A 25,298-nucleotide genomic window follows, 5' to 3' on the forward strand; every position below is an offset into this window, starting at 1 on the left:
TTTTGATTTGTAATGGATTCAAAACAAAATACACATTCCAACAGATAAAGACCCTTGTCAAGATTAAACACACGGGTCTATGTAAATAAAAAGCTGAAAAATGGAAGGGGTGGGGAGGACAAAAAAAACGCTGAAAAATCTAGGAATAGAAATCTTTTAAGAAAACCTAGCTTAAAAAATAACTGATTGGGGCTCGTGAGATAGTAAAATCCACAGGGCACTTGCACCATCCTGGGTTCAAATCCTGATACCACATTATGATCCTCCAGGGTTTTGCCAGGAATAATCCCAGAAGTAAGCTCTGAGCACTGCAAGTATGGCCAAAAGACAAAAAAGATTAAAAAATCTTTACAAACTAAGAACAGAAGACAAGTGCCTTTGTATTTATTGGTTGTTTTAAAGCACTTGACATATATTCAAATACTATTCACCATACTCAAATTCAAAAGTACAAATACTATTCATTATGTGAGAAGTGATACACTAAAAAACAGGAAATAAATGAAAGCATAGGGTGATTATTGGACTGGGGATGTACCTCAATGGCAGAGCACGTACCTTTCATGTGTGACATGCAGTTTGATTCCTAGCATAACAACAAAAACAATTCATTATTCTGACCCTTATAATTTCTTTGACCCGTATGCTTTAGTTGCAAACAGGTCAATGTGAATGCTTCAATTCCCTAAAATGAGCAAAATTTTCTCTAGATTGAGAGGATTAATAAAAAAATAACAATTGAAATAATTTTTATGACACCTAAATCTTCCAATAAGATATTTCCTTGAGCTCAAGAAACAGCATGGTGATATCTATTTGTAAAGGATACCATCTCTTTCTCATTTCTGATGTCCAGCATTCTTGTACAGGAAATAGCTAGGAGGCTCTGTGGACTAGCTCTAGGGAGTAGCTCTTCTGTTCTCCACAAAGAAGGGAGGGATGGCACTTAGGTGGAGCAAGACCATGATGGGCAGGCTCAGTGGCACTATCCGGAAAATGTTCTCCATTTTCCAAAGAGGCAGATATTGGGTGGAGGAAAGCATGGCATGAATCTTGGACTATGATGTTTGAGTAGCAGTGATGACTTATCAAGGTCAGTCTTGTGGTTGTAATGAAATTTTTAAAATAATTTTTTCCTTCTTTTTAGCTAATGATGGATTTACCTGTTGATACACAGAAACCTTAAATAACTGAAAAAATGCTTGAGCATTTTTATTGTTTACTCAGGTAACTAAAAGTTTTTTTTTTCTTTGCTTCCATAAATAGTTTTTTATACTAAGGAAACCAATGTGGAAAAAAGAGTGCAGTCTCTTGTGTGGTAGAATTTTTGTTCTCTGAAAAGGCACTTGAGTGACAGTTAAAAAGACTCAATATTCTAACAGTAAATTTTGCCTCCTTATTTTGTTTAATAAGCAGAGTAAGTGGACTGTCAGGATACTAGTTAATTTAGTATCCTTCCATTATGTATTATTTTATCTGCATTGTTAAACAGTGCTTAAAATAAACATTTTATTCAATAAATAACATTTGCTGAGTTAATAAGCCATAAATATTCTAAAACAATATTTGGATCTACTGGGGACAGCACTATCAATTTAGCATGCCCAACTAGAATATACTGATACAGGAAATAGAAAAAAAGTTTTTTTGAAGATTACATTAAAGATTAAAGATTTTTAAAAAGATTACATTACACAGGTAGGGCATTATTTTGTGGAAACTGTTTTTGTTAACTACATATGAATGCTGGGTCATGTTCTGCGAGTGGGTGACAAATCATTTCAGTGGGAGATGACTATCACTAAAAAAATAGCATGACAATTACCAGTGTATTCTATACTTTTAAGGAAACTTATCTGCTATCAAAAATATATTTCTTAAGTGTACTGCAGTCAAGTTAGTTTCTCAGTGTGGCAAAGAGTTAAACAAAATGTTGAGAAACGAGCTTTTGGATCAGACCCGAGCTGCTCACCAATGTGAGGGATGGTTTAAGGAGCTGTACATTTCTGATTTGTGATACTGGCAATCAGATAGGCAAAGGGCCTCAGGCATGCAGGGCAGCCACCATACCTTTGAGCTGCACCTCCAGTCCTGCAGGAAGCATAGTGACTGGCTCAGGTGAAAGGAAGGCACCCCTGTGGAACTGGGTAGCACAGACCCCACTCTAGGGTATCTGTGATTAAATACTTTCCGCTCATACTGACACCTATGGATCTTGGCAAGAAATTTCCCACATCTATGGACTAGCTCCAATCCCAGGGGCATTCAGATTGCTCCTTCAGATTGCTGTGGTCTAGTTCTATTTTTAATCCATAAAACCATAGGTTATAAATTCAAATTTGCAAGAACCATGGTTTTTAAATTAATTTTACTCTATTCTTTCTGGTCAGTGTAAATGTTTGATATAAGCTCCTAGAAGGCAAGGTAATTATGCATGTGAAAATAAATGAAACCCTAGGAATATTTTTAAACCTTATTCTTAATGAGTCCAAATTTTGAAGTGTTAACAACCTAGAAGTAGGTACTTTTAAAAGTGCTTTGATGGTTTCAGAGAACTTGATTTTTTCTCAGTAATTTTCTTGGGTATCTCCAGAGAACTGAAGGGTTCCTAGTGGCCTTTATAGATGAGCTTGATGTACTGCAATGAAATAAAATTCTCCCAATTTTTGCACTGGGACAATTTATTTCGAGAAAAGTTCAAAAAAGATCATTCCAACAACATATCAAACTATTCTGAGTTCTGATACAATCTTTACTCACAGAGATTCACTGTCAAACATTTTGACTCTTTTGTTTTTGGATAGTGAATACTGAAAATGGGAAATGTAAACAGAAGTGGTGCAACATGGAGACTTAGGAACTATCTTAATATCTTACAGTAAAAAATGGCTCATTTTGAAAAATCACAGTAAAAGAACAAAGTTTTTAATCAAACCGCCACCAATATTGATGATAGCTTTGAATCTGGTTAGAAAACAAGATCAGAAGGCATCTTTTTTTCCTAGAAGTTTTTTGCATTGGATGGGGGATAAATTCTAACTAAATCTTAACAATATGGGAGGAAATGATTTTTTAAAACACTAGTATTAACTCAGTCATCACCTTTCTTCACTCTACCTAAATACATAGAAGACTAGAAAATTATTTATAAATTTGCCATATGTTGAAACAGCTAGTTCATAAAGATGTGTATTTCACCCTGAAACACTTTTAATCTGTAATCTTTCTACATCTGTAACTTTAATTTAGAGAGCTGCAAATTCCACTCATCTTATTTTTTTTATTGGCACATCTGAAAATACATACATTTTTAAAGCAACTCAAAACTTTGTGTTTTTTTTACCCAAAATGTTTTTTGTGGTCTATTTCACTTTCTTATACCTACCATATCAATGGCTATACTGAGCTTCAACCAAATGCATTTTTGTGCTGAAAGAAAACTCTTTCTAGAGTTAAAAAAATACATATTCATGAGCATATTTTTATTGGTAAGTATATTTATATTCTTGTTAGTCAACATGTATCATTAAGAATTAAGGTAAAGAGATGTTTAGAGTACTTTTCCTCCTGGCACAAACTCAGCTTTCACCGCCCTCAGAGGACTCTAGGTTCATATGTCTAGGAGAACTGACTTATCATGTTTTTATTAAGAAAAAGAGACTAGAAAAACATCTTGAAGTAAAAAAGTTCCACAACTGTCTTACTGGAGGAAGATAAGGTTCAATGATTCCACTAGCAGAGTAGAATCAATCTTCTTGTTTCTGAAGATTGTGGGAAAACTACCGGGCAGCAGAAGGGATGGGTTGCAATGTGGCCAGTGACAGGTGGCGAGCCCTGGAGAGGCCCAGGTTTCTGGCCTGTGTGTTATGTTCTATGGCCAACAGGCTCAAGAAGGCTAAGGTCTGAGGAAGCTTACCAGGCCACAACACCTGAGTGTGGTTCCCTCCCTAAAATACCACAGGATGTGTGTAGCAAGCACTTAAGTGTTGAAACTTGTCTCTCCTTGTAAGTTGAAAATGGCTTTATGTGAACTGCTGATGAGTTCAGACCATACCTGCATTTAGTAGTTTGAGTGCATGAACTGAGAATCAGGAACTTTGGGGTTCGATTGACAGATCCATCAGAGCTTGGCTTTTTACAACTTGAGGAATGTCACCAAATATCCTACTGGTCAGTGTCTAAATTTGTTACTGGGAATATTAAACTTCACTTGTAATTTTATATCCAAAAAGCTAACAGAAACCTGTGAGCCCTACGATGCCAAGTGTTTAGACAGCTTTAGTGGAAAGGCAATTTCAAAATACCAAATAGAATTAGAGTCTTGTAGAGTCTTAAGTTTAAAAAATGTATTCTAAACATTTCATCCTTTGAATCTGATTTTATTTTTTACAGTCTTTGCTTCCAATTCCCAACTTGAGGTGTAATAAAATTTAAATTTCTTATAGTATTCACATACAGGCCTAAAAATCAATATTTGGCTTGCTTATGACAGAGAAAGCTGTCTTTAAAAGAAGTTTTTGAAGCTCTACTACCAACTGCAGTAAGCATTTTCAGAGCCAGGGACTTTGTGATTGATGTGCTAATGTGGCAATTTTTACTTGCTGATAAGAAGAGTGGGGAAAAAGGCACTGGTTTGAGCAGGTCACTTGAGTTCTCTCCCACCGAGTGGAGTGGGTCCATGTTCCCTGTGGGTACCCACGCCGTGCTCCTATTCCTTGAAAGGAGTGTCTAGCATCTGCACAGCTGCCTCCTATAAAGGCCACCTGATCTTTTCCACACTAGGAAACTCATTCTTTTTTTTTCGTTCTTTTTTTAAAAAATCTGTGTTAAGTGACACCAATTCATTGAAACAAAGTTTGCTGAATGTGACTGACCCTTTTCATCTGCATGGATATAAATATTCTAATTGTATATTATTTCAGTATCACAGTTCAAAGAGAGAAGGTGGCAATGGTAACAGCTTTTTATCTGAAAGTTCATCAAATGTTAATAAGATGGTTTCTAAGATGTATCAATATGCTTTAATTCACTTTAAGTTATTTTAACCATTTCCTGGTGTTTTTGACGTGGTTGGGAAGAAAATGTTATTTTAGAATCAGATAAACCTGAGTTCGAATCCTAAAGCATTTATGTATGACTGTAGGCAGAAAATTAAATCCTCTAAGTCTCAGTTTACTTACTAGGCTGTGGCTTGGGGACTGTAATACTTACACTTGGGAAATTGCACAAAGAAGAAATATTACAGGCAAATCACTAGTGGCACCTAACAGGTTACTCAAAGGTAGCTGTAAGCAGCATTTTAGGAATAAAATGTTTGAGAAACGTATTATGGACATACTAGGAATATGGAGCTAAATTTACAGGGCTAGCTGTGACTGTCTCATGCCTTTTCACTGAATGACATTTTGGCAGTTAATTTAATAGATGAATAAATGTCAGTATAAATAAATGTTTAGGCTAAGCAGTTATAGTGATAGTTCACTCAACTGTGCATCAAATATAGTTATGTGATACATAGTTCATTGTGTGTCAAAAGAAACTTGGGACCAGGGACGTGGCTCAGTGGTAGAGCACGTACATCCTAGTGGGAGCCCCTGGGTTCTGACACTCAAACCAAACAAAAAGAAACATCTATAAAAAATATTTTAAAACCGCAAACAAAACAAAGACATAAAGATAAAACAAAGAACAAAACAAAATCACATGGGATCTTAGAGACCTCTTCAATTTGCAGCTCATCAAGAGTAACACTAATTAGGAAATTTACCCATTTTCATAACCAGCTACACATCAGATTTATATACATTAACTAGAATTTAATTTTATTAGATTTAATATTTAAATTCTTACTGACCTAGATTTTAATCAAGCATATGTTAGCTTATACACAATCAGTCACATCCATATCATTACTAGACATTTATTCTTATCCCCTTTTTAACTATTTATGTGTGAGAATTAATAAATTTTCAACCTATGTGTTTTGACACTTTCAGTACTGGAAATCCAGATTTGAGGTTTTACAGAGATGTATGGAATAAGAAAATACATGTCCAGGATTATATAAAATAGGTCTAATGTTGACAATCAGAAAGAAACAAGAATATAAATAAATGTTGGTCTTTTCCATTATGGATTGAAATACATCATTAATAAAATACATACAACTTGTAATATGAACTTAGACCTAAAACAAAGTAGGTTGAGGTAAAGGGTACCAAAATTGAAAGATGTAAAAGGAGAGTAAAAAGTGTCTTATGTAAATGTTTGAAGTGTATGCTTACTAAATATGGTGTATTTAAATAAAGTTACTGATTTTATGTAACTTTAATCTGCTAAATGCATAAGATCAATTTTCATTTGTGTGGCTTTATCTAAAATTATCTTAAAAGGAATGAGTCACTGAAAGTTGGAAGCCCCTTTGGAATAAGGATCCTGTTAAACAGGACAAGGAACAGTTTCATAAGACTACTTGGACTGAGAATATCAAGAAGGCACTGATCGTTTCAATTACATTCTTTACCCTATATTCTTTTAAAACAAGAGGTAATGAAGAATAGTTCTCTATGAAAGTACTGACATCAAAACGTAACACAGAATACAAATGGTGGAGGATGGAAGACTTAAATAGTGGCACCAGGAGAAAATACTTGAGCTTGCTCTCAGTAACAAATGCATGACGGTTATACTACTTTTCCAACATGATGATGTATACACTCCACATGCAGACACAATAGCTTATTGTTGAAAGCCTCAGCAGTTTTGCCATTTCCAGTAGCAAACTGGTTTTTGTAGCCACTGGTTTCCTATCTAAATAATGTCTTTACAATTATCTTTTATTTCTTCCCTGTCGTTTCCTGCAAATCTCTCAAATCATTAGGGTTGGGTTTTAGGTATTCTTACTAATATTTTTATGGCCAACTTTTCTGATGTCTCAATGAATTACTTCTTTAGTGCTTCTTTACAGTTTTAAAAAATAACAATGTCTTGAGGACTCTATTGCACAACACATAGTTCTAATGTGTCTACTTTTAAATAAATTTGTCTCTCATTAATAGTGGATGAAGAGATACAATAAACTGGGTTCAAACATTTATGTCAATGGCAAAAATATTGGCTTAGTTCTAAAAGAGAATTATAAAGTTTTGAGATCAAAAATTCTAGAAATCGGGTTTTCAAGCCTTTTTATTAGAAAACTTATATTATTACCTTTTAAAAAAAGTGAGTAGCCAATATCCATTAAAATTTTTCTCAAACAAATAATAAGATAGCAAACTAGGATAAGAAAACACATTAGAAGACAGCCTTCTACTTCATACAACTTCTAGTAACTGTTTCCTATCCATTCACCTATTTCTGGTCAGCAGCAAGAACAACAACAACAAAATCCATGTATTTTGCTTTTGGGGATTTTTCCAAGGTGAGCTTCATTTACCTGAATATAAACAAAAGGCAGGGGAAACGGCTTTTGTATTGACATATACTGAGTACATGCCTCACAAGCCAGGACCCTTGCCTTCTATGGCTTCTTATGGAGTTTAGAGTCCAGTGGTTAGATCACCAAATGGAAGTCGAACAATATTCAAAATGACACAGATGGACAACAAATAACGGAAACACATGGAATCCCCATGGCTGGTTTTTTTTTTTCTTCCCTAGCACTCTGTAAATAAAAGTATAAATACGTAAGAAATGATGAGAATTTCACATGGGAGGAAGGATCATTTCTTATCATAATAAATATTTTGGTACAAATTTTAAAAAAGTAGAAAAGTTTAGTACCTTTGGGTACTTTTTTCTAATAAAACCATACCTGCTTCAGAACTTGTTTGATTATAGCTGCTAACAATGCTGTTTGGTATCACTGGAGTAGAGGACGTTGAGATTCTTGACTGAGGTGGATTGGGATGTAATGAATTTCCTAAAGCCATGCCCGACTCACTGAGCATCCCACAGTTCCCGCTAGCCTGAATCTGATTTATTAGACCTGCAAGATGGTGGTTTGGGACTGGACTGTTACTGTGAACAAAGTTAGTGTTTGCATTGTGGCAGTGCACGGCTTCCCCTCTTAAAGGTATGTTCTGTGTCAGTGGATTCTGAAGAACACCGGAGTTCATACTGGGATCTGTAAAATGCAGCTGGTTAGCAGAGCAAGGCAAAGCAGTATTTGCGCCCCCACAACCCGGGGTACTATTGCTACTCAAGTGAGAGCTTTGACAACTCATAGACTGTAGTAACTGAGACATTGAACTGATGGGAAATGAGCCCTGACCCTGCTTCCTTAGCAGGTCAGGCCCAGGTTTGGGAACTGCAGAACTCTCCACTTGCGACTGTCTGAGCAAACTCAACACTGTGGTAGGTGGCTGTTTTCTTTTCCGCAATGAGTCTTTTTGCTGAGACATCAGCTTATCTCTGAGGGCCGCGCGACCACTTTGCCCTTCACCTGTTGGGAGAAGCATGTTGGCAGTAGGAGGGAACATGGTATTTAAAGTGCTATGTCCTTCAGTGTTGCCACTGCCAGCAACAGCTCCAGAGTTGCTACTGTTGCTGCTGTTACTACCAGCAAGTTTGTTTTGATTTGCTAGCTGTGCTTTGGCTGCTGCTGAGAGTAAACTACTTGCTGGAAAGGAGGCAGCATTGTGCTGGTTCAAGATCTGATTTAAAGGCATCCCCAGCAAACCAGGCTGACTCTTGACAGAACCACTTCCTGCAGTCGCAGTGGAAAAGGCTGCACTGCTTGGGGTATTCAGTACATTACTCATTCCAGCAATTAATGGGTTAGGGAGATCCTTGTACTGATGATGTCCATCAGACTTGGTTGATGGGCTTGATGGCATTGATGGCCTTGGGGACCCTATTGTGGACCTTGGTGACCTGGGCGGAACCTTAATACCACTACAAGTGGCCTGGGGTCCGAGAGGTGGCATCATGAAATTTCCGTGATCTGATGAGGTGGAGGATGAGCGTGATCTTTGGGGCGATGCCTCAATCCTTCCAATTCCAGTCCCCATCATGTGCACGGGGGAAGTCACCGGGGAAGGGGACAGGGAGGTTGAAGCTGAATGCGGAACTCTTTGTACATGACTCCCGTGATTCATGTGACCGGGTTTTACCGTTGGCAAAGGGAGATTACTTGGCAGAGGAACAACAGCAGGAGGCATGCTTACATTCATCACAGGTACCTGAGAGTGGACATTTGCATGGAAACTGGTGGGATTAATGATAACAGGGTTCTGATTCACCGGTTTACTGGGAATAGGGTCGAGAATGCCAAGTGGATCTTTCTCAGATGTTAATGGCTTTTTCTGAAGAGCACAGGAAGGCGGAGGGGGGGGAGGTGGGCCTTGGGGTGGTTTGTGGTGGAACATTGCTCGTGGTACTTCCATACTGGCTGAAAAATTACACATTGGTTTTTTCATTACTGGACTCTTTGTAGTCAAGGTTGGGGACAGAGGTATATTAGTCCTTCCAGCCATGGCACAGGACGACTGTAGAGGAGAACCATGTAGCATTACTGACGGGGGAGAGAGAGGAGTCCTATTCAGGTGAATGGGGCTGGAGTTGGGCGCTCCGTGAAAGCCAGGATTGTTTCTCGTGAAAACATCAGGACTTCCAAGTGGGTCAGTCCTTGGAGAGATCGAGCCGTCTCCATAGATCTGAGAACCTGACGATGCTGGGCTGGGCAGGCCTCCGTGATTGCCACGGAATGGAGATTTCTGTCCATGTTCACTGCTGCCCAATCTCTGCCGGGGGTAGACAGGGTGGAGTTCTTGTTGCTGGCTTCCAGGCAGTTCTTGCACATACAGCCTTCCCATGGCATTGGAGGACCCCATCATTAACTTGAAAGGATTCTTACATTCAGGCATTACAGAATTTGTAATTCCTTCATGCGACTTATTTCGTATGGATCTCGGAGTTGCTGCCCGTGAAGGTACCACTGGAGTTGCATCTGGTGCGAAAGAGGAACGAGACAAACAAACAAATAAAATTCCCATTAGTCTCAATTCTTTTGTGTTGTGGGTTAGGGTTGGGGGAAGGAAGGAAGGAAAAAAAGAACATGAATGTTCTTGGAAATAGAAACTCTCCTGCAGAAACTGTGCTTGATTTAATAGAAGTAAAAGAAAAACAGTGCTGGGTCGGTGAAGCACTTCAAAGGGTGGGACCACAGGCTGTGCAAGCAGGAGGCCCAGGTTCACGCCCCAGAATCACGTGTTCCCCAGAGCACCACCACGAGTGGGAGTCCCAGCACATGAGGTGTAGCCAAAAGTTAAAAAAAAAAAAAGTTCTACTTTAAAATTTGATTAAAAGATGTACAGTGCTTTCCCTTATCTGACTAAAGGTTCTTAGCAAGTGCGCGTCATGCTTATTTGCCTCTTATCTGTTAAGAAAACATGGACAGCTGAACCAGCACAGTATGTGGTGGCATTAGTCATTCTAATAATATTTAACATTCAGGAAAATCAAGATTGTCAGCCCAGATAGAGATGATAATAATGTTACTATCTTATATTTGATTTTTGGAAAAAAAAAGCGGTAACAATAGAAAATTATAACCTGAGTGGCATATTTTTCATGAATAATTTATCGACAGTTCGACTTTCACTGGAAAAGTAGTATCTTATAAACGCTTTTGGTACCTTACTGAAACCTCCTTGGGATCACTGTATCACTGTCATCCCATTGCTCATTGATTTGCTCGAGCGGGCACCAGTAATGTCTCCATTGTGTGATTTGTTACTATTTTTTGGCATATCAAATATGCCACGGGGAGCTTGTCAGGCTCTGTGATGTGGGTGGGATAATCTCGATAGCTTGCCGGGCTTTCCGAGAGGGGCGAAGTAAGACAATAGTAAGTATTAATCATGGTGAAAATAAAATGATTTGTGCAGATTTAAATGGGTGGGAGGTGGAATAAGTGTGTTACAATGGAATCAACAAGGTGATTAAGTTCATAAAATGTAAGGGCCTGTGCTGAGCCTGTACAGGGGCAATTAACAATGTTTTGTTAATGAACTGTTAAGTATAACGATCAGGGGAAAGAAATTCAGTGCTAAGCAGAAAGAGGGTTAAGGGCTGGTGCGCAGTTAGTCCAGTCACAGGGAGTTTGGATGTGAAGCAGCTGGAAGTTGTAAAATTCTGGGGAGTTTGTGTTTGAGCCACACCCAGAAGTGCTCAGGGCTTTCTCCTGGCTCTGTACCCAGAGATCACTCCCGCTGTCTTGGAGGTCAATATGAGGTGCTGGGGATTGAACAGGGGCCAGCTGCATGCAAGATAATTACCCTACCCACTCAAAGGTATTTAATGCTTTAAAAATCGTTAAAGCTCCTGTATGCCGAGTAAAATATAGAAAGTGTAAGGAATATAAATATAAAAAAGTATAAGGAAAAGTAATACCTTATAAATGCTTCTGGTACCTTACTGAAACCCCCTTGGGATAGCTACAGAAATTCTTTCTTATCCCAATATTTTTGCTGTCAGAGTAAGAGTCCTAATTTTTGTGAACCTAATGAATGGAATTCTGAATATTTTATAATGAAAGTAATAACAGAAGTAAATGCAGTCTAATCATGCAATCATGATTAACTTCACATTAAGTCTGTGACATTACTACACTAGAATTATTTTTCCCTTGATCAAGACATTATTATTAAGCCAGCCTTAGTCAACTAACTTAGGCAAAACATTACAGTTCTACTAGGTTAGAATTCTTATGTGAAATTTAACCTGAGCACTAAACTCTTCAGTGGTGGTTCCAATAGAATATTCTCTTTTTACAGAATGCATTAAATTCCATTCAGGCTTTTGGAATACCTTCAGTTCTTCTGGAGATCAGACAGAATACAAGTTCCAAAGGCAAGGTGGCTCATCATAAAGAATTTTTACGCTGTCACATCAGAATTCTAAATTAAATTTTTTAGCCCCTAAGGATATTTAACTATTTTATAAAATTGTGCCTTCTAAAGTAGGGACGGCAAATAAAATTAGTGGCATATGCCAATCCCCACCAACTGGTGCTGGCTATTTAGAAAGCTGTGTGAAAAGTATGTGGGTGAGAAAGCACTAATGAATTTATTGAAGAGCCAGAAGAGAAGAGTCGTACCATTCATACTCTTATTTACCATTCCTGTTCTGAGATTTATAACATATCATGTATAATTAGATTCATTTACTGTAGGAAGTATATTTACTAAAACAAACAATTGTATATTCAAGGTAAAAACACTTCTCCTACCTGCTAGGTAGTCTACAGTTCAAAGCATATCATAACCATATCTAAGACAGTGGTTCTCAAACTGGTATACATGGAATTCAAGGTAAAGTAGATTGAAGAAGTGTGAGACTGTAGTGAGCATATATTTTTCTTGGAAAATATTCTAGTATAGTAGAGGTTCTTTAATAGCTTTCTGGATATAGAATATAAAAAGTTGAGAATTGATGATATGAGTATAAAAGATAAACTCAATAGATGTTATTTCTTATCCCGTTTTTGGGTCACTCACCTGGCAAAGCCCAGGGGTTATTCTGGCTCTGCACTCAGTAATTATTCCTGGAGGTGCTCAGGGTACCGTATGGGATGCTGGGAATTGAACCTGGGTCAGCCATGTGTAAGACAAGTGCCTTACCCTCTCTACTCTTGCTCCAATTCTAGTAGATGCTATTCTTTTATTAGATTTTTAATTAAAGAAATAATTTATGAGAACTATTTGGGACACTATGCTTGACTTTGTTCTCACCAGTGAGAACAAAGTTGTCTCTATTCACACCACTAGCATTATTATGGAATTGAATATGTTCTCATCAGTAACTAAATGTTTGCCTTGTGTCTTTTAAAAAATATTTATACAGAAATAGTTGTGGCTTAGAAAGGATTACTCTCTTCCTTGGAGGAAATACTACCGCTTAAAAAGTAACACGGCTACTAAAATATCCAAACTAAAATCATGCCATTGTTACGTTACAGTTAGGAACCAAAGTATCACAAAACTTGCTAGTGTAAAAACCAGTCACTCATGAAGTGTTTCATGTATATTCATGTAGGCTTTTGAAAGGAATAAACAGAAATGAATTATGTTTATGTATGTAAAATTTAAAAAGGGTAAAAGCTGCTGAGTCTTAATTTTAATCACTTCAATTTCAACTTTATGACACAATTTAAAATTAGAAAATTAAAATATGTATAGAATTCGTAAAACAGGGCCAGAGAGATGGTCCAATGGGCCGAGCACATGCTTTGTATCTGAGTGACCTGACTTCAGTTCCTGCACGATTGGTGATCTGGAAGGAGCAACCCCTAAGCACAGAACCAGGAGCAGCTCCCAAGCACCCTGTGGAGTGGCCTGAAAACCCAAAATAAAGTTCTTAAGAGTATAATCAATGCAACAAAAGATATCATTTTGAAAGGGGGTAGAGTTATACTTCCTATACCTGTATTTTTCCCCCAGTATTTACCTTTACTGTCTATAATGAAAACTCTTGTGTTTTGTAGGCTAGGACAAAGAATCTAGAACATGATTCTTTTTAAACCATTTAAAAGGGAACAAATTTGACTCTGAAAGAGATGAAAATGTTTTTGATATGTGACAGGCCAATAGCAGCAGATAGGGGTACTTGCAAACAAACTTACAAGGTATTTTGTAAAAATAAAGACCCAGCTACATCAAGGTGGTAGGAAATGGGATGTTTTATATGATTTACTACTATTGTGTCCAAATTGTTATTATATATTTTCATTTTAAAAATGTGTCGGGCACTGAACATAGACTAGAGACTGAACATGATGGCCACTCAATACCCCTATTGCAAACCACAACACCCAAAAGGAGAGAGAGAGAACAAATTGGAATGCTCTGCCACAGAGGTGGGGTGGGGTGGGGGGGATGGGATAGGGGAGTGGGAGGGATACTGGGTTCATAAGTGGTGGAGAATGAACACTGGTGGAGGGATGGGCTCTTGAACATTGCATGAGGGAAAAACAAGCACGAAAATGTGTGAATCTGTAACTGTACCCTCACTGTGACTCACCAATTAAAAAATAAATTATTTTAAAAAATGTGTCGGGGTGGGGGAGGGGACAGGGAATACAGGGCTTGGGTGCTTTCCCGGAATGTGCTGACTCTGCTTCAATCCCTGGCCTTACATAAGGTTCCCAGCCACACCATGAGTGATTCCTGAGCATTATCGAATGTGACTCAAAAAAAGCAAAAAAACAAAAACAACCCCCAAAAAAACCAGAAAGAAAAAAAGAGTAGCTTGGAGATAAAGACAGTGTAGGGTTAAGGTGCGTACCGTGTAGGCAGCTGACCTTGGTTCCATTCCCTACCACATGGTCCCCTAAACACCACTGGGGCCATCCCCCACCACCAGTGGGAATTTTCTCCAAGAGTTACCAAGAGTTACTGGAGGGCCCAGGCATGAAAGCATCCTTGGCCCATTAGCTGAGAACTGCTGGCTTCAGGCCTCCTGAGAACTGCTTGGAAGATCTCCTCCCAATAAATAAACCCATGAAAGATTTTTTTTTGTTTGTTTTTTTTTGTGATGCACAGGGGTCACACTCCTGGCTCTACACTCAGGAATTACTCCTGGCGGTGCTCGGGGGACCATGTGGGATGCTGGGAATAGAACCCGGGTTGGCCATGTGCAAGGCAAATGCCCTATCTGCTGTGCTATTGCTCCAGCCCCCATAAAAGACTTTTTTATTACAAAGCTTAATGAAGTGAATTTTTCTGATCACTCCCGTTAACACTGAAAGGTTAGAGAGTTATCATAAAGGAGCTCTCTGCTACTAACTGCCATACTGCCTCACTCCTGCCTCTTCACATAAGTTCTAAGTGTTCTTTAACCACCAGTATGATGCCAGAACTGTTCTTTGTGTCAATCACTGGGCCCCAGTTCACTTCACACATGCTGAATTTTCAACTCAAGTTAGATTATTTTCCACATGAACTTTAGTTTTGTTCTACTCCTTTGGGACAAGAATTTTCTTATTTCTCTCCTGTATATCCAAATCCCACAGCTTTCTGAAGGTTGGTTCAAATCTGAGTTCTGGGGTTTGGGAGAGACAAAGGGCTAGAGTGCGTGTGCGCACACACACACACACACACACACACACACACACGTACACAAGTGCAAAGCCCAGGACCCATCCCCAGCTCTGCTGGTCCCTATCAGCATCAGTGGGTATGGCTACTACCTCAAAACAATTAAAGAAAAAATCTGAGTTCTGCCTAAAAGCCCCTTCTGACCATTACAGGCTACATTAACTCATATTTCTAAGATCTTCAGAACTATAATACCTATCCTTTTTAATGTCAAGCTTTGGCACTTAGCAATGTTTTATACTGAATTTCTTACTGAAGTGTTAAGTCGATTATAAAGCTTTTGGAGGAAGCGCATGCTCGAGCCCTCACAAAAAGGGAAGTTGCTCAGTCCCAAGTACAATTTCATAAATTATTTATCAATAAGGGAAAAGATACTGTAATAAAAGAGAGAAAGGACAGATATAACTTTAAGCAATCCAACTTAATGTCATCAACATGAGACAAACTGACATTATGTGTCTTCCTATGTGGACATAACAGCACGTATGTAGCATGGCTCTCAAAATGTGTTTATCCTGAATATTAACATTGAGCAAATCCAAATTGAGGAATATTTGCTAAAAATTATTTTTATTTTTTGAAAAAGTCCTTATCATGAAAAATTTTAAAAAGACTAGAGAATGAATGCAGATTCAAGATATGTAATAACTAACTGCAGTGCATAGTCTTTTCATTCCTGGATTTATAAAAGGGACTAGGTTTTTAAAAAAGCAGTAGGAAATTAGAGAATTTGCATATGCACTGCAAGTTAGATAATACTATTATATTAATGTTAAACTTCTTGAATGTGATAATCGGACTATGATATGTGCAGAAGACTATCCGTGTGGCAAAATATGTAACGGTGAACTGTCACAGTATCTGTAGCTTTTGTAACAAAATGTTAATTGGAAAATCTAGGTAAGGTTATGTGGGTATTAAATGGACTGTTATTCAATTTTTTTTTTGCATGTTTAAAAGTTTAAAAAAATGGAAGTGTGTGTGTGATAGAAAAATCCTGGCAAAGGGATTTCTGTTAGTAGGCGTCAATAAATAGCTATTTAAATGACAGGAAGAATAACAAAGCTAGTTCTTGACAATCTTGCTAGTTATATTTGTGGACTTGATATCACACATTCCAATTTAGACTTAGGAAAAAGGCTACATTTCCTAAAAACGGACAGCGCTTTGTCTTTTATTAGTACAGTTCTACACGCTTGCATAGCAGTTGTAGTGCCTGTGCTAATTAGTACTTATTCTTTTTGTTAAACTGGGTGATTTGAACAGTTTGAGAGACAACTTCAGGGAACTCTTTAAGGCTAATCTGCTATTAGTAGTAAGATGCTAAAACACCTATGACTTGAAAAGCACTGTGCATTTATAGAAAGTGAACTCAAAACACACTCGGCAACGCATTTCTAGTGATTCCTTCTCCAGGAGTGGTGGAGGGGAATAAGATTCCTGTACCCTTCCTCCTACTACATACTTGTTCCTCCTCCGGGACTGGTGAGCACCAGAGAAGGATGTGGGGCTTCCATGCTCTTGTGAAGTGTGGCCACTGCAATGATTTTCCTTTTATGTATGCATAGCTTTGTGACATCTTCATCTGCTTTAACATCTTCTGCTGTTCTCTGTTTCACAGCAGCCCCAGGATCAAAGTTAAACACCTGGAAAAAGCATAGTCTTTGTTTAGATCAGGTCCGTATAAACACTGAATAAAAAGATCCCCTTGCTTCAAAAGAACCTGTATAGACTAGGTCATAAATCTCAACAAACCTTGTCAAGCTTTTGAATTTAAGAAAAACAATTATATACCTTAATAAACACTCTGCTGAACTTATGGCTTCTAGTGGCAATGTAAGTCATGAAAATTTTCCTAATTCTAAGCTAGCCAAGGCATATATGAATATGTGCACATACACATACATATGCATAATATGATAATGCTTCCAATTTTACATATAATATGACATTTAAAAAAATTTAATTAGGCCTCTTAAACACTGACATTTCTACATGTTAACTTTTTCTTTAGTTTATTTTATTATTATGTCAATAATACTTTTTTAATGACTTGCAAAAATCTTTTTACTCTTTTTCAAAAATATTTTTTACTATATAAACTTGTGAGCTTTGTAAAATATACTTTTTAATGAGGAGACATTAACTAAAAGGGAAGAGGTTTTTAATAAATTTTAATTCTAAAATTAATGCTATAATGGGCTGGAGTGATAGCATAGCGGTTGGGCTTTCGCCTTTCATGTGGCCAACCGGTGTTCGATTCCTTTGCCCCTCTCGGAGAGCCCGGCAAGCTACCAAGAGTATAGAGCCTGCATGGCAGAGCCTGGCAAGCTACCCGTGTGTATTAGATACGCCAAAAACAGTAACAATAAGTCTCTCAATGAGAGACGTTACTGGTGCCCACTCAATGAGCAATGCTATAATAGAACAAGAACCTAATTCACTAATAAATAATACTCTATGATTTAAAACAAATCTATGTTTTATCTTGTAAAGGAGTAAAACAGTAACACATTTTAGCTATAAGAGTTCGGTTTTGTGACTTCAGAAATATTTACAGCAGATTTATCAATACCAGTACTAAAAATACCACTGCAGATTGAGATTATAATAGAAAGATAGCATTGCACTCTCAAGTAACGAGCATGGAAACAGCTCTAATAAAAAGGTACAAATGAGTTTTAATGAAATATTTAATATAAATATAGGTTTGTGACCTTTGAAAATTACTCAGAGATTTGAATTATTTTCCACAATCTTTAAGTATTCCAAAATTCATGCAAAATATATTTAATTAAAGACTTTTAAAATGCATTTGATTGGAGAAGTAATATAAAAATGAAATGCCAAATGAGAAAAGCAAACATTCGAAACACCTGAAAAATAATAAACTGCTGATAGAGTTTTTGTGAATGGTTACCTTGGGAAGAATAAGAGGACATTCCAAGCCACACTTGCAAGTTCCATCAGTAAGCAGGTATGTTTTAACCTGCTCCAAGCAAGATAACAAAGACCCACTGGGACTGTAAAAATAGTTAAAAAAAAAAATCAGGAAAAAAACCATCAGTACATATTATATATATATATACATATATATAAATATATTTAAAAAACAGATAATTTATAGTTTTACTGTCCTTCACAGGATATTTTTCCACTAAGAAAAGGTGTTTTATTTGCCAATGTTATGTTACTTATTAAATCACAGATTTTAACCAAGAATTAGTAGTTCAACCAAGACTTAGTACACCAAGATGGAATTAAAGATGGGGAAAGTTCTCTTCATTAAAAAATAGAATTCGTAAGGCCAGAAGGAAGAAAATCAATCATTATTCTAAGCCAGTTCTACTTTAAAAGTTGTTTGAAGACATAAAATTTAGAAACATGTTGGAGGGCAAACCAGAAAGCAATTAAGCCTATAAAAGCTGGAGCTAGCAAATTCTTCCCTGGAATCTTGCAACCTAGAACCAAGGCATTTCTACAAAACAAGAAGTTTCTCTTCCTTCTGTGTCCATATGTTTCTCCGAAGATGTATAAATGTGCCCAAATTCCATTTGAGAGCCAAACTCTACTGAGAAGGAGAGAGAAGCCAAGCAGGTGTGAGGAAGGAGGAGGAGTGCTGAAATAGGACTTTAGGTGCACATGGGTGCCTGCAGGGCTGGCTGGCATTTGGGCCGTGCTCTTTGACTAGTGCTGCTAATCTTGGGGTGAAAAAGTGACTATGTTATGTGAATAACAATCAGGTTTAAGTCAATAGGTTAGTACTAATTCAGGTTACAAGATGGATCTTTGCTATTTTAAAATGGGGAATGCACATATTAGGGCCTTAGGATTAATGTATTGATTTTATAACTTAAATGCATATCATGCATTGAAAATTGTTATGTAAACCCATTCAATGATATATTCTATGACTGTTTGCCAACACCTGTACTGAAGTCTTCCTTCAAATCTACCTAGAAACAATACTCTACATTTTGTAAACAAACAATTACAGTCCTGCTAGGCGACTGGGGAAGGGTTAATTCTGTTTTTACAAAATTACAGGTAGTAGTTTTGCATTTACATATGAAGCATCTTTAAAATGAAATTTATTATTTACAGACATAAGAGACATGTTTGTAGAAAATTTCAGTTAAAATTGTTTTGTCAATTTAATAATTTATTTAGACTAACAATTTTTTCAAATGATATGCAAAGACTAACAATTCCCACATAACAGATCTAAGTTCCATCCTAGCAGCCGGAGCAGTAAATATTCTTAGAGGTTTTTTAAAATCCTTTTGGTAAAAAAAGAATCACCAAAGAACGGACTGGTCCCTCTGGCTACTGATCAAGCTGTTTAAAGGCCATGATCCCAGAGACACACAAGCGAAACTCGGAACCCAGCGGCTTTTGGCAGAAATCCCTCTAGATTTAATTATTAAAATTTCAGGATTCCAAAACATCATATGCTATTCATAATCAGCAATAGAAAACAAACTGTCTAAGGTTGCCTTTTCAGCAGGTCTGAGCGTTGGGAGAAAATCCCAAATAATAATGGTGGGTCTGGTGTCAAAATACTTAATGTAATCAAAGTAGAGAGAGAATAATGTGGAAATCATCTGCCACACCGGTGGGGAGAGAATATGGGATGGGGGGTATACTGGGGGTTTTGATGGTGGAAAATGTGCACTGGTGAAGGGATGGGTGTTTCATCTTTGTATGACTGAGACCCGAAAGCTTTGCAACTGTTCTAATGGTGATTCAATAAATAAATTTATTTAAAAAAAATCACCAAAATGTTATGTGACAGATTCAATAGTTTTTACAAAAAAACTACCTAACATCAAATAAAGTGCAATGACTGAATCCCAGGAGTCGAATCACAATATTAAATCTGAATATAAGAATTCCTGAGTTCTTGAGGCCCAGAGAGATCATACCCAGGGATTAAGGCACGTGCCCTGCACCACAGTGAACCCTGGCTCAATCCCCTGCACTGCATGTGTCCCCTAACCACCAGAGGACTGGCTCCTGAGCACAGTGTCAGGAGTAGTAAATAAACACCAGCAGGTATGAAACTCCTGCCCCTCCCCTCCACAAGCCTTCCAAAATCATATTAAAAAAATTTCTGAGTTCTCTTGAGTACTCTTCTCTAGATGTTTGTGAAACTCTCCATCCCAGTTCATTGGTTTCCTCCCCTCAGTTGTAAGCTCTGGAATGAACTTTTGTGACTAATAATATAGACAGTAGTTACAATTGTGTGGCATTGATCAAGCTTAGGAAATGGGAAGCAGGTGGAAAATGTCACATGCAGCCTCAATGAGGCAGGAGCAACTGGAGTCTACAGAAAAATTACAAGCCAAATGCACAATGAGAAGGAAGGGAACTCTAGGAAGAGGTAGCCCCCTTTATGGGGTCAAGTAGTAATTTAACTACTACAAACAAATAAAAACCCATGCCAGTTTAACTTATTTGAAGATGCTGAATCCTGTATCTGGAAAAGTTAGTACCTAAATAATTCTTATTGAACATATTTGGATTTGGAGAATATATACTAGATCATAGTAACAAATAGAGGAGCCTACTTAGAAAATCATGAACAACAACAAAAGATTAGCTGATCAGACTTGGTAACACTCAGCAAATTGAAAAGCTGATGTATTTTTCACAAAAATAAAAATTTTGTTAATTATTTGCCTTTTTTCCACAACAGCTGTGCATTACCTAGCTTACCTACTCTAAGGACTGCTAAGAAGTCACAGGGTCTTGCTTCAATGCCAAACTAACCCCACAAAACACACTGATATACTATCTTTACTCCTCAAGAACCTTTAAAACATTGAAGAAACAGAAATCTTTCCTAACAGCTTCTATGAAGCCAACATTATACTAATTCCCCAAGCACATACAGATATTACTAAAAAAGAAAGCTTTAGACTAATTTCACTGATAAACTTAAATGTAAAAATCCATAACAAAAAATATTTTAGTAAATTTAATCCAAACACATATTTAAAGGATTATTCAAGATCAAGTGGGATTTCTATTGAGGATTAAGGATGGTTCAACATGGGCCATATTAACAAAAGTAAAGATAAAAATCACGATTTTATCAATTGATGCAGAGAAAGGTTTTTACTAAACTCATCATTCATGATTAAAAAAAAAAAGAACCCTCAACAAAATAGAGATAGAATAAAACTTCCTCAAGATAGTAATGGCCATTATAAGGAACTCACAACTAGTATTATACTCAATGGTGAAAGAGTAAAAGTCTTTCCTCTGAGATCAGGCACAAGGCACAGATCCCGACTGAAACCAAATTATGAACAGCTTTGTAAAGATCTTTGTAAAGATCACAGTGATGCAATAATAAAATCTTAAAAACAAGAAAAATAAAAATAAAAGGGAATCAGTTTGGAAAAGAAGTCACACTGTCAGTACATGCAGAAAACATGTTAATTACACAGAGAATCCTATGGACTCCACCAAAGCCTTTCAGAGACAATAAATCAGTAATAGCAAAATAACTGGTTACAAATCAACATACAAAAATTTGTTCCATTCCCATATGCAAATAATAAGCAAGAAGAGAAATAGATTAAAAAGAGTATCCCATTAAAAAGTAAGTGTCCCAAAACACCAAGTTCCTATAAATAAACTTTATAAAAAGATATAAAAGACCTTTACTTATAGAACTTTAAGTCACTTATGAAAGAAACAGAAATGAACTTTAGAAAATGGAAAAATAGGGGCTGGAGCAATAGCACAGCGGGTAGGGCGTTTGCCTTGCACTCGGCCGACCCGGGTTCAATTCCCAGCATCCCATATGGTCCCCTGAGCACCTCCAGGAGCAACTCCTGAGTGCAAAGCCAGGATTAACCCCTGTGCATGTGACCCAAAGAACAAAAAAAAAAAAAAAAAAAAAAAAAAAAGGAAACATATTATATGTACATGTATTATAAAGAAGGGAAGTGAGAAGGAAGGAGTCTTAAACTCATCTGTGATATAGATGCAAAGTACCTGTATGTATCTAAACCATTAGACCTAACAATAGTATAAGGATGGGGCCCAAAGTACAATAATTAAACTTGAAAGTGTGTCTCTCGGGGAGACAGTTTGCAGGGTAGAAGAAAGTTAGGAGGGATGCGCTCACTGGTGGCAGGACTGGAACTGGGAATATTGCATGTCTGAAACACTAGCATCAACAACTGTTAATCTTGGTGTCTAAAAAAGTGAAAAAAAAGATAGTACTTTAAATTTTAAAAAAGAACAAATTATTAATTTATTTGGCTTTTGGATCATACCCAGTGATACTCAGGGCTGACTCCTTGCTCTATGCTCAGGGACCACTTCTGTGATGCTTAGGGGGACCATATGAGGTGCTAGGGATTAAACTGAGGCTGGTTACATGCAAGAAAAGTACCATAGCCTCTATACTATTCCTCTCTGGCTCCTCTGGATGACCTCTCTGACGCAATAATTTTAGTAACAAGATTATTTTTTTAATAAAATGGTTAATATACTTGCACTATGCAAACTAACTCTCAAATATGGACATTAATTCTGATACTTTGTTATATGATTTTTGTAATGAGGCCCTTATGGCAGTATACTAATCCCAAGGTGATATGACTGCTGAGAAAGTTATCTATGCAGCTCATCCATCTTATGTTACTAGGGACAAGTGCCATATTCTCTGTTTTCTATTTCTTTAAAACTTAGGATTTCAGTTAGCAATGAAATTTACTTCAACAAACACAATGTAAAACAGACAATTCAGGTAAGAATGACGGACTTTCTAAGTTATTATGATATGAAATAACTTGTGTTCATATAGTAGAAAATACCTCATTCAGAGAAATCCCTTTTTAATTTTTTCAGTTTTGGGTCATGCCCAGTTGTGTTCAGGGCTTTAACCTGGCTCTGCACTCAGGAATTACTCCTGGTGGAGATTGGGGAACTGTATGGGATGCCCGGAATTAACTTGGTTTGGAATGTGCAAGGCGATAACCCTATCTACTCTACTATTGTTCCAATCTCTGGAAGATATTCTATTTTTGCACAGATGTGCCCACTAAAGTAGGAACACACATAATCACATCAAAAATAAAAGCATTAATGTAATTATGTAACATAATTTTTTAAAAAAAATCTATTTCTAATAGCTTCAAATTACATACAAAGATTTTGTAATTTACTGAAAACTACAAAGAAAAGTAGGTTGCAATTATTTAATAATAAGACTAAAACATCTTGCTAACACTTCAATTATTCCATCCAACTTGTTCTATAAGAAATATATGCCATCAAAACATAAATGAGTAGACTTTTGTTTGCATTTTACAGAGAGATCAAGAGCCATCTCTATCATGACTTTCTTTTGAAAAAACATCCAATGCAACAGATTAACAACTATACAAGATAAATGGAGAAATTACTTTTATCTTTAGACTCAGGCATTAGGAAGTCTAATAACTGAAAATACTTAGAGATAAAAACACTTAGTCTTACATCAGAAAAGCCAGCTGAGGCATAACGAAGAACAGAGAAATTCATCACAACACATTGGGTGTTTCACATTCTCCTATAAATGCAGTAATGGCGCTTATATGTGTGCTATTTTTTTTTAAGTGATCTTTTTTTCTCTATACTTTACAGAGCTAACAGAATAACACTTTTTATATATATTTAAGTCATGCATAAAACTTCTTTCTGGTAACCTAAGGCAAGTTATACCGCAAAGCAGTGCAGAATAAAAACACTGGAATAGTTCTAGCATGAGGGTCATTTATTCAAATTTATTTTAGTTGCTACCAGTAATACTATCTTGTATGTTCAAAGAGGAATAAAAGTGTACCTTCTTAACATTAAGGCTGAACCTTTGGAAATAATAGGTAATAACAAAGGCTCACCTGACATAAAGCACTCCATTTTGATCCACACGACGCTGCCAACCCACAGGAACTTGTATAGCTGGAAGACTTCCATCCTTGTCCCCTCCGTCACACTCCTTGCCTCCATTCATTTTCTGTGTCTGCTTGGGACTCTCCAAAGATATCAGCAAAAAGATGATATCCTTATATTACAGGGCATGATGGCCTTCAAGAGTGGCCAATGCAGCACAGTTTTTCTGACTGTACAAAATGCATTGGGAAGCTTCACCTCAGTTTGAAACCGAGTCCTTGAAATCTGCCATTGTGGTTAAGAGTAAGTTTCCCATTATTTCTACATTAAATACCAATATTAAATTCCTAAGGATGGTCACATGGGTGAAAATGAATGTTTCTTACTAAGGAAAATCATATTCTCCAATGCTGGCACCTGTCTGATGTGGGAAGGGAGGAGTGTAAAGTTTTTAGTTCAACATTTTGTTTTAAGCTTTGATGTTGGACTAAAATAACCTCTATTCTTTAGAAGCTGATCTCATTTTAACAGTGAGTCGGTTAATATTTCCAGGTACTACCCGCCTTTAAAGGCCACATTCTTTAGACTTTCTCATCTTCTTCCAAACTGAATCCAAGAAGTTGCAGGTTGATTCTTCTGGTGTTTTCATGTCTTCAAAATTCCAAAAATATAGTCTGAAATATATATAACATACAAACTGTATAGTTAATGCTGAAAAACCAAAAATCTGTTTGATTTCAAAGAGAATAAATTACTAAGTATCCAAGTCACTTGAAATGTTCTCTGCCGTCAAAATCATTTGTCAAATTCAACTTGTTTCTTTCTTGATGCACTTATTCCAGTTAAGCAAATTTGCTTGCTCTTCATCATATGCAACTCTCTAATTACTAGAGATAGATCTATAATTTTGGCATTACATATAAAAACATGCACCACCTCCTCCTAGCTCACAATAAAAAAATATCTATTGCCCCTATGGCCTGACAATTGGAAAGCTGTGTTAATCTAATCACATTTTGATTGCTCCTTGATTTTTACATACCCCCGTGATTTACTTTTCTTTTCTAATCATCATACTGGTCCAAAGGACAAAAGATTTAGTTTTTTTAGAAAAGAAAAACTAGAAAGGGGTAAATTTTCGGTACACTCCACAATACAAGAAGTTCCCCCACTGTTCCCCCACCCAGGTTTAATGCATTAGTGAATACGAGCAGAAGTTGCTTTATAGCCAAGATTTAAAAAAAATCCTTTCTATTATGGTGTATTCTCTTATTCCTTTATTGAGTTACAAGATGCTGTTTGTAAAAG

The 25,298-nt window shown here is 36.9% G+C and overlaps 1 protein-coding gene across 4 annotated transcripts in view; it reads right to left on the reverse strand.

The window, feature by feature from the left end:
* Positions 1-25,298, reverse strand: part of MBD5 (methyl-CpG binding domain protein 5) — a 459,774-nt gene that overhangs the window by 48,205 nt on the left and 386,271 nt on the right. For all 4 annotated transcript variants that reach the window (XM_055123313.1, XM_055123194.1, XM_055123379.1 and 1 more), the window contains exons 6-9: positions 23,999-24,664; positions 18,019-18,121; positions 16,564-16,744; positions 7,814-9,949 (exon numbers count right to left, since the gene is read on the reverse strand). In XM_055123313.1, the coding sequence (XP_054979288.1) occupies positions 7,814-9,949; positions 16,564-16,744; positions 18,019-18,121; positions 23,999-24,111 (2,533 nt within the window). In that variant the 5' untranslated portion in view covers positions 24,112-24,664. The remainder of the gene's footprint in view (positions 1-7,813; positions 9,950-16,563; positions 16,745-18,018; positions 18,122-23,998; positions 24,665-25,298) is intronic.

Source organism: Sorex araneus, chromosome 1 (genome assembly GCF_027595985.1).
Source record: "Sorex araneus isolate mSorAra2 chromosome 1, mSorAra2.pri, whole genome shotgun sequence".
In the NCBI taxonomy this organism is placed as follows: domain Eukaryota; kingdom Metazoa; phylum Chordata; class Mammalia; order Eulipotyphla; family Soricidae; genus Sorex; species Sorex araneus.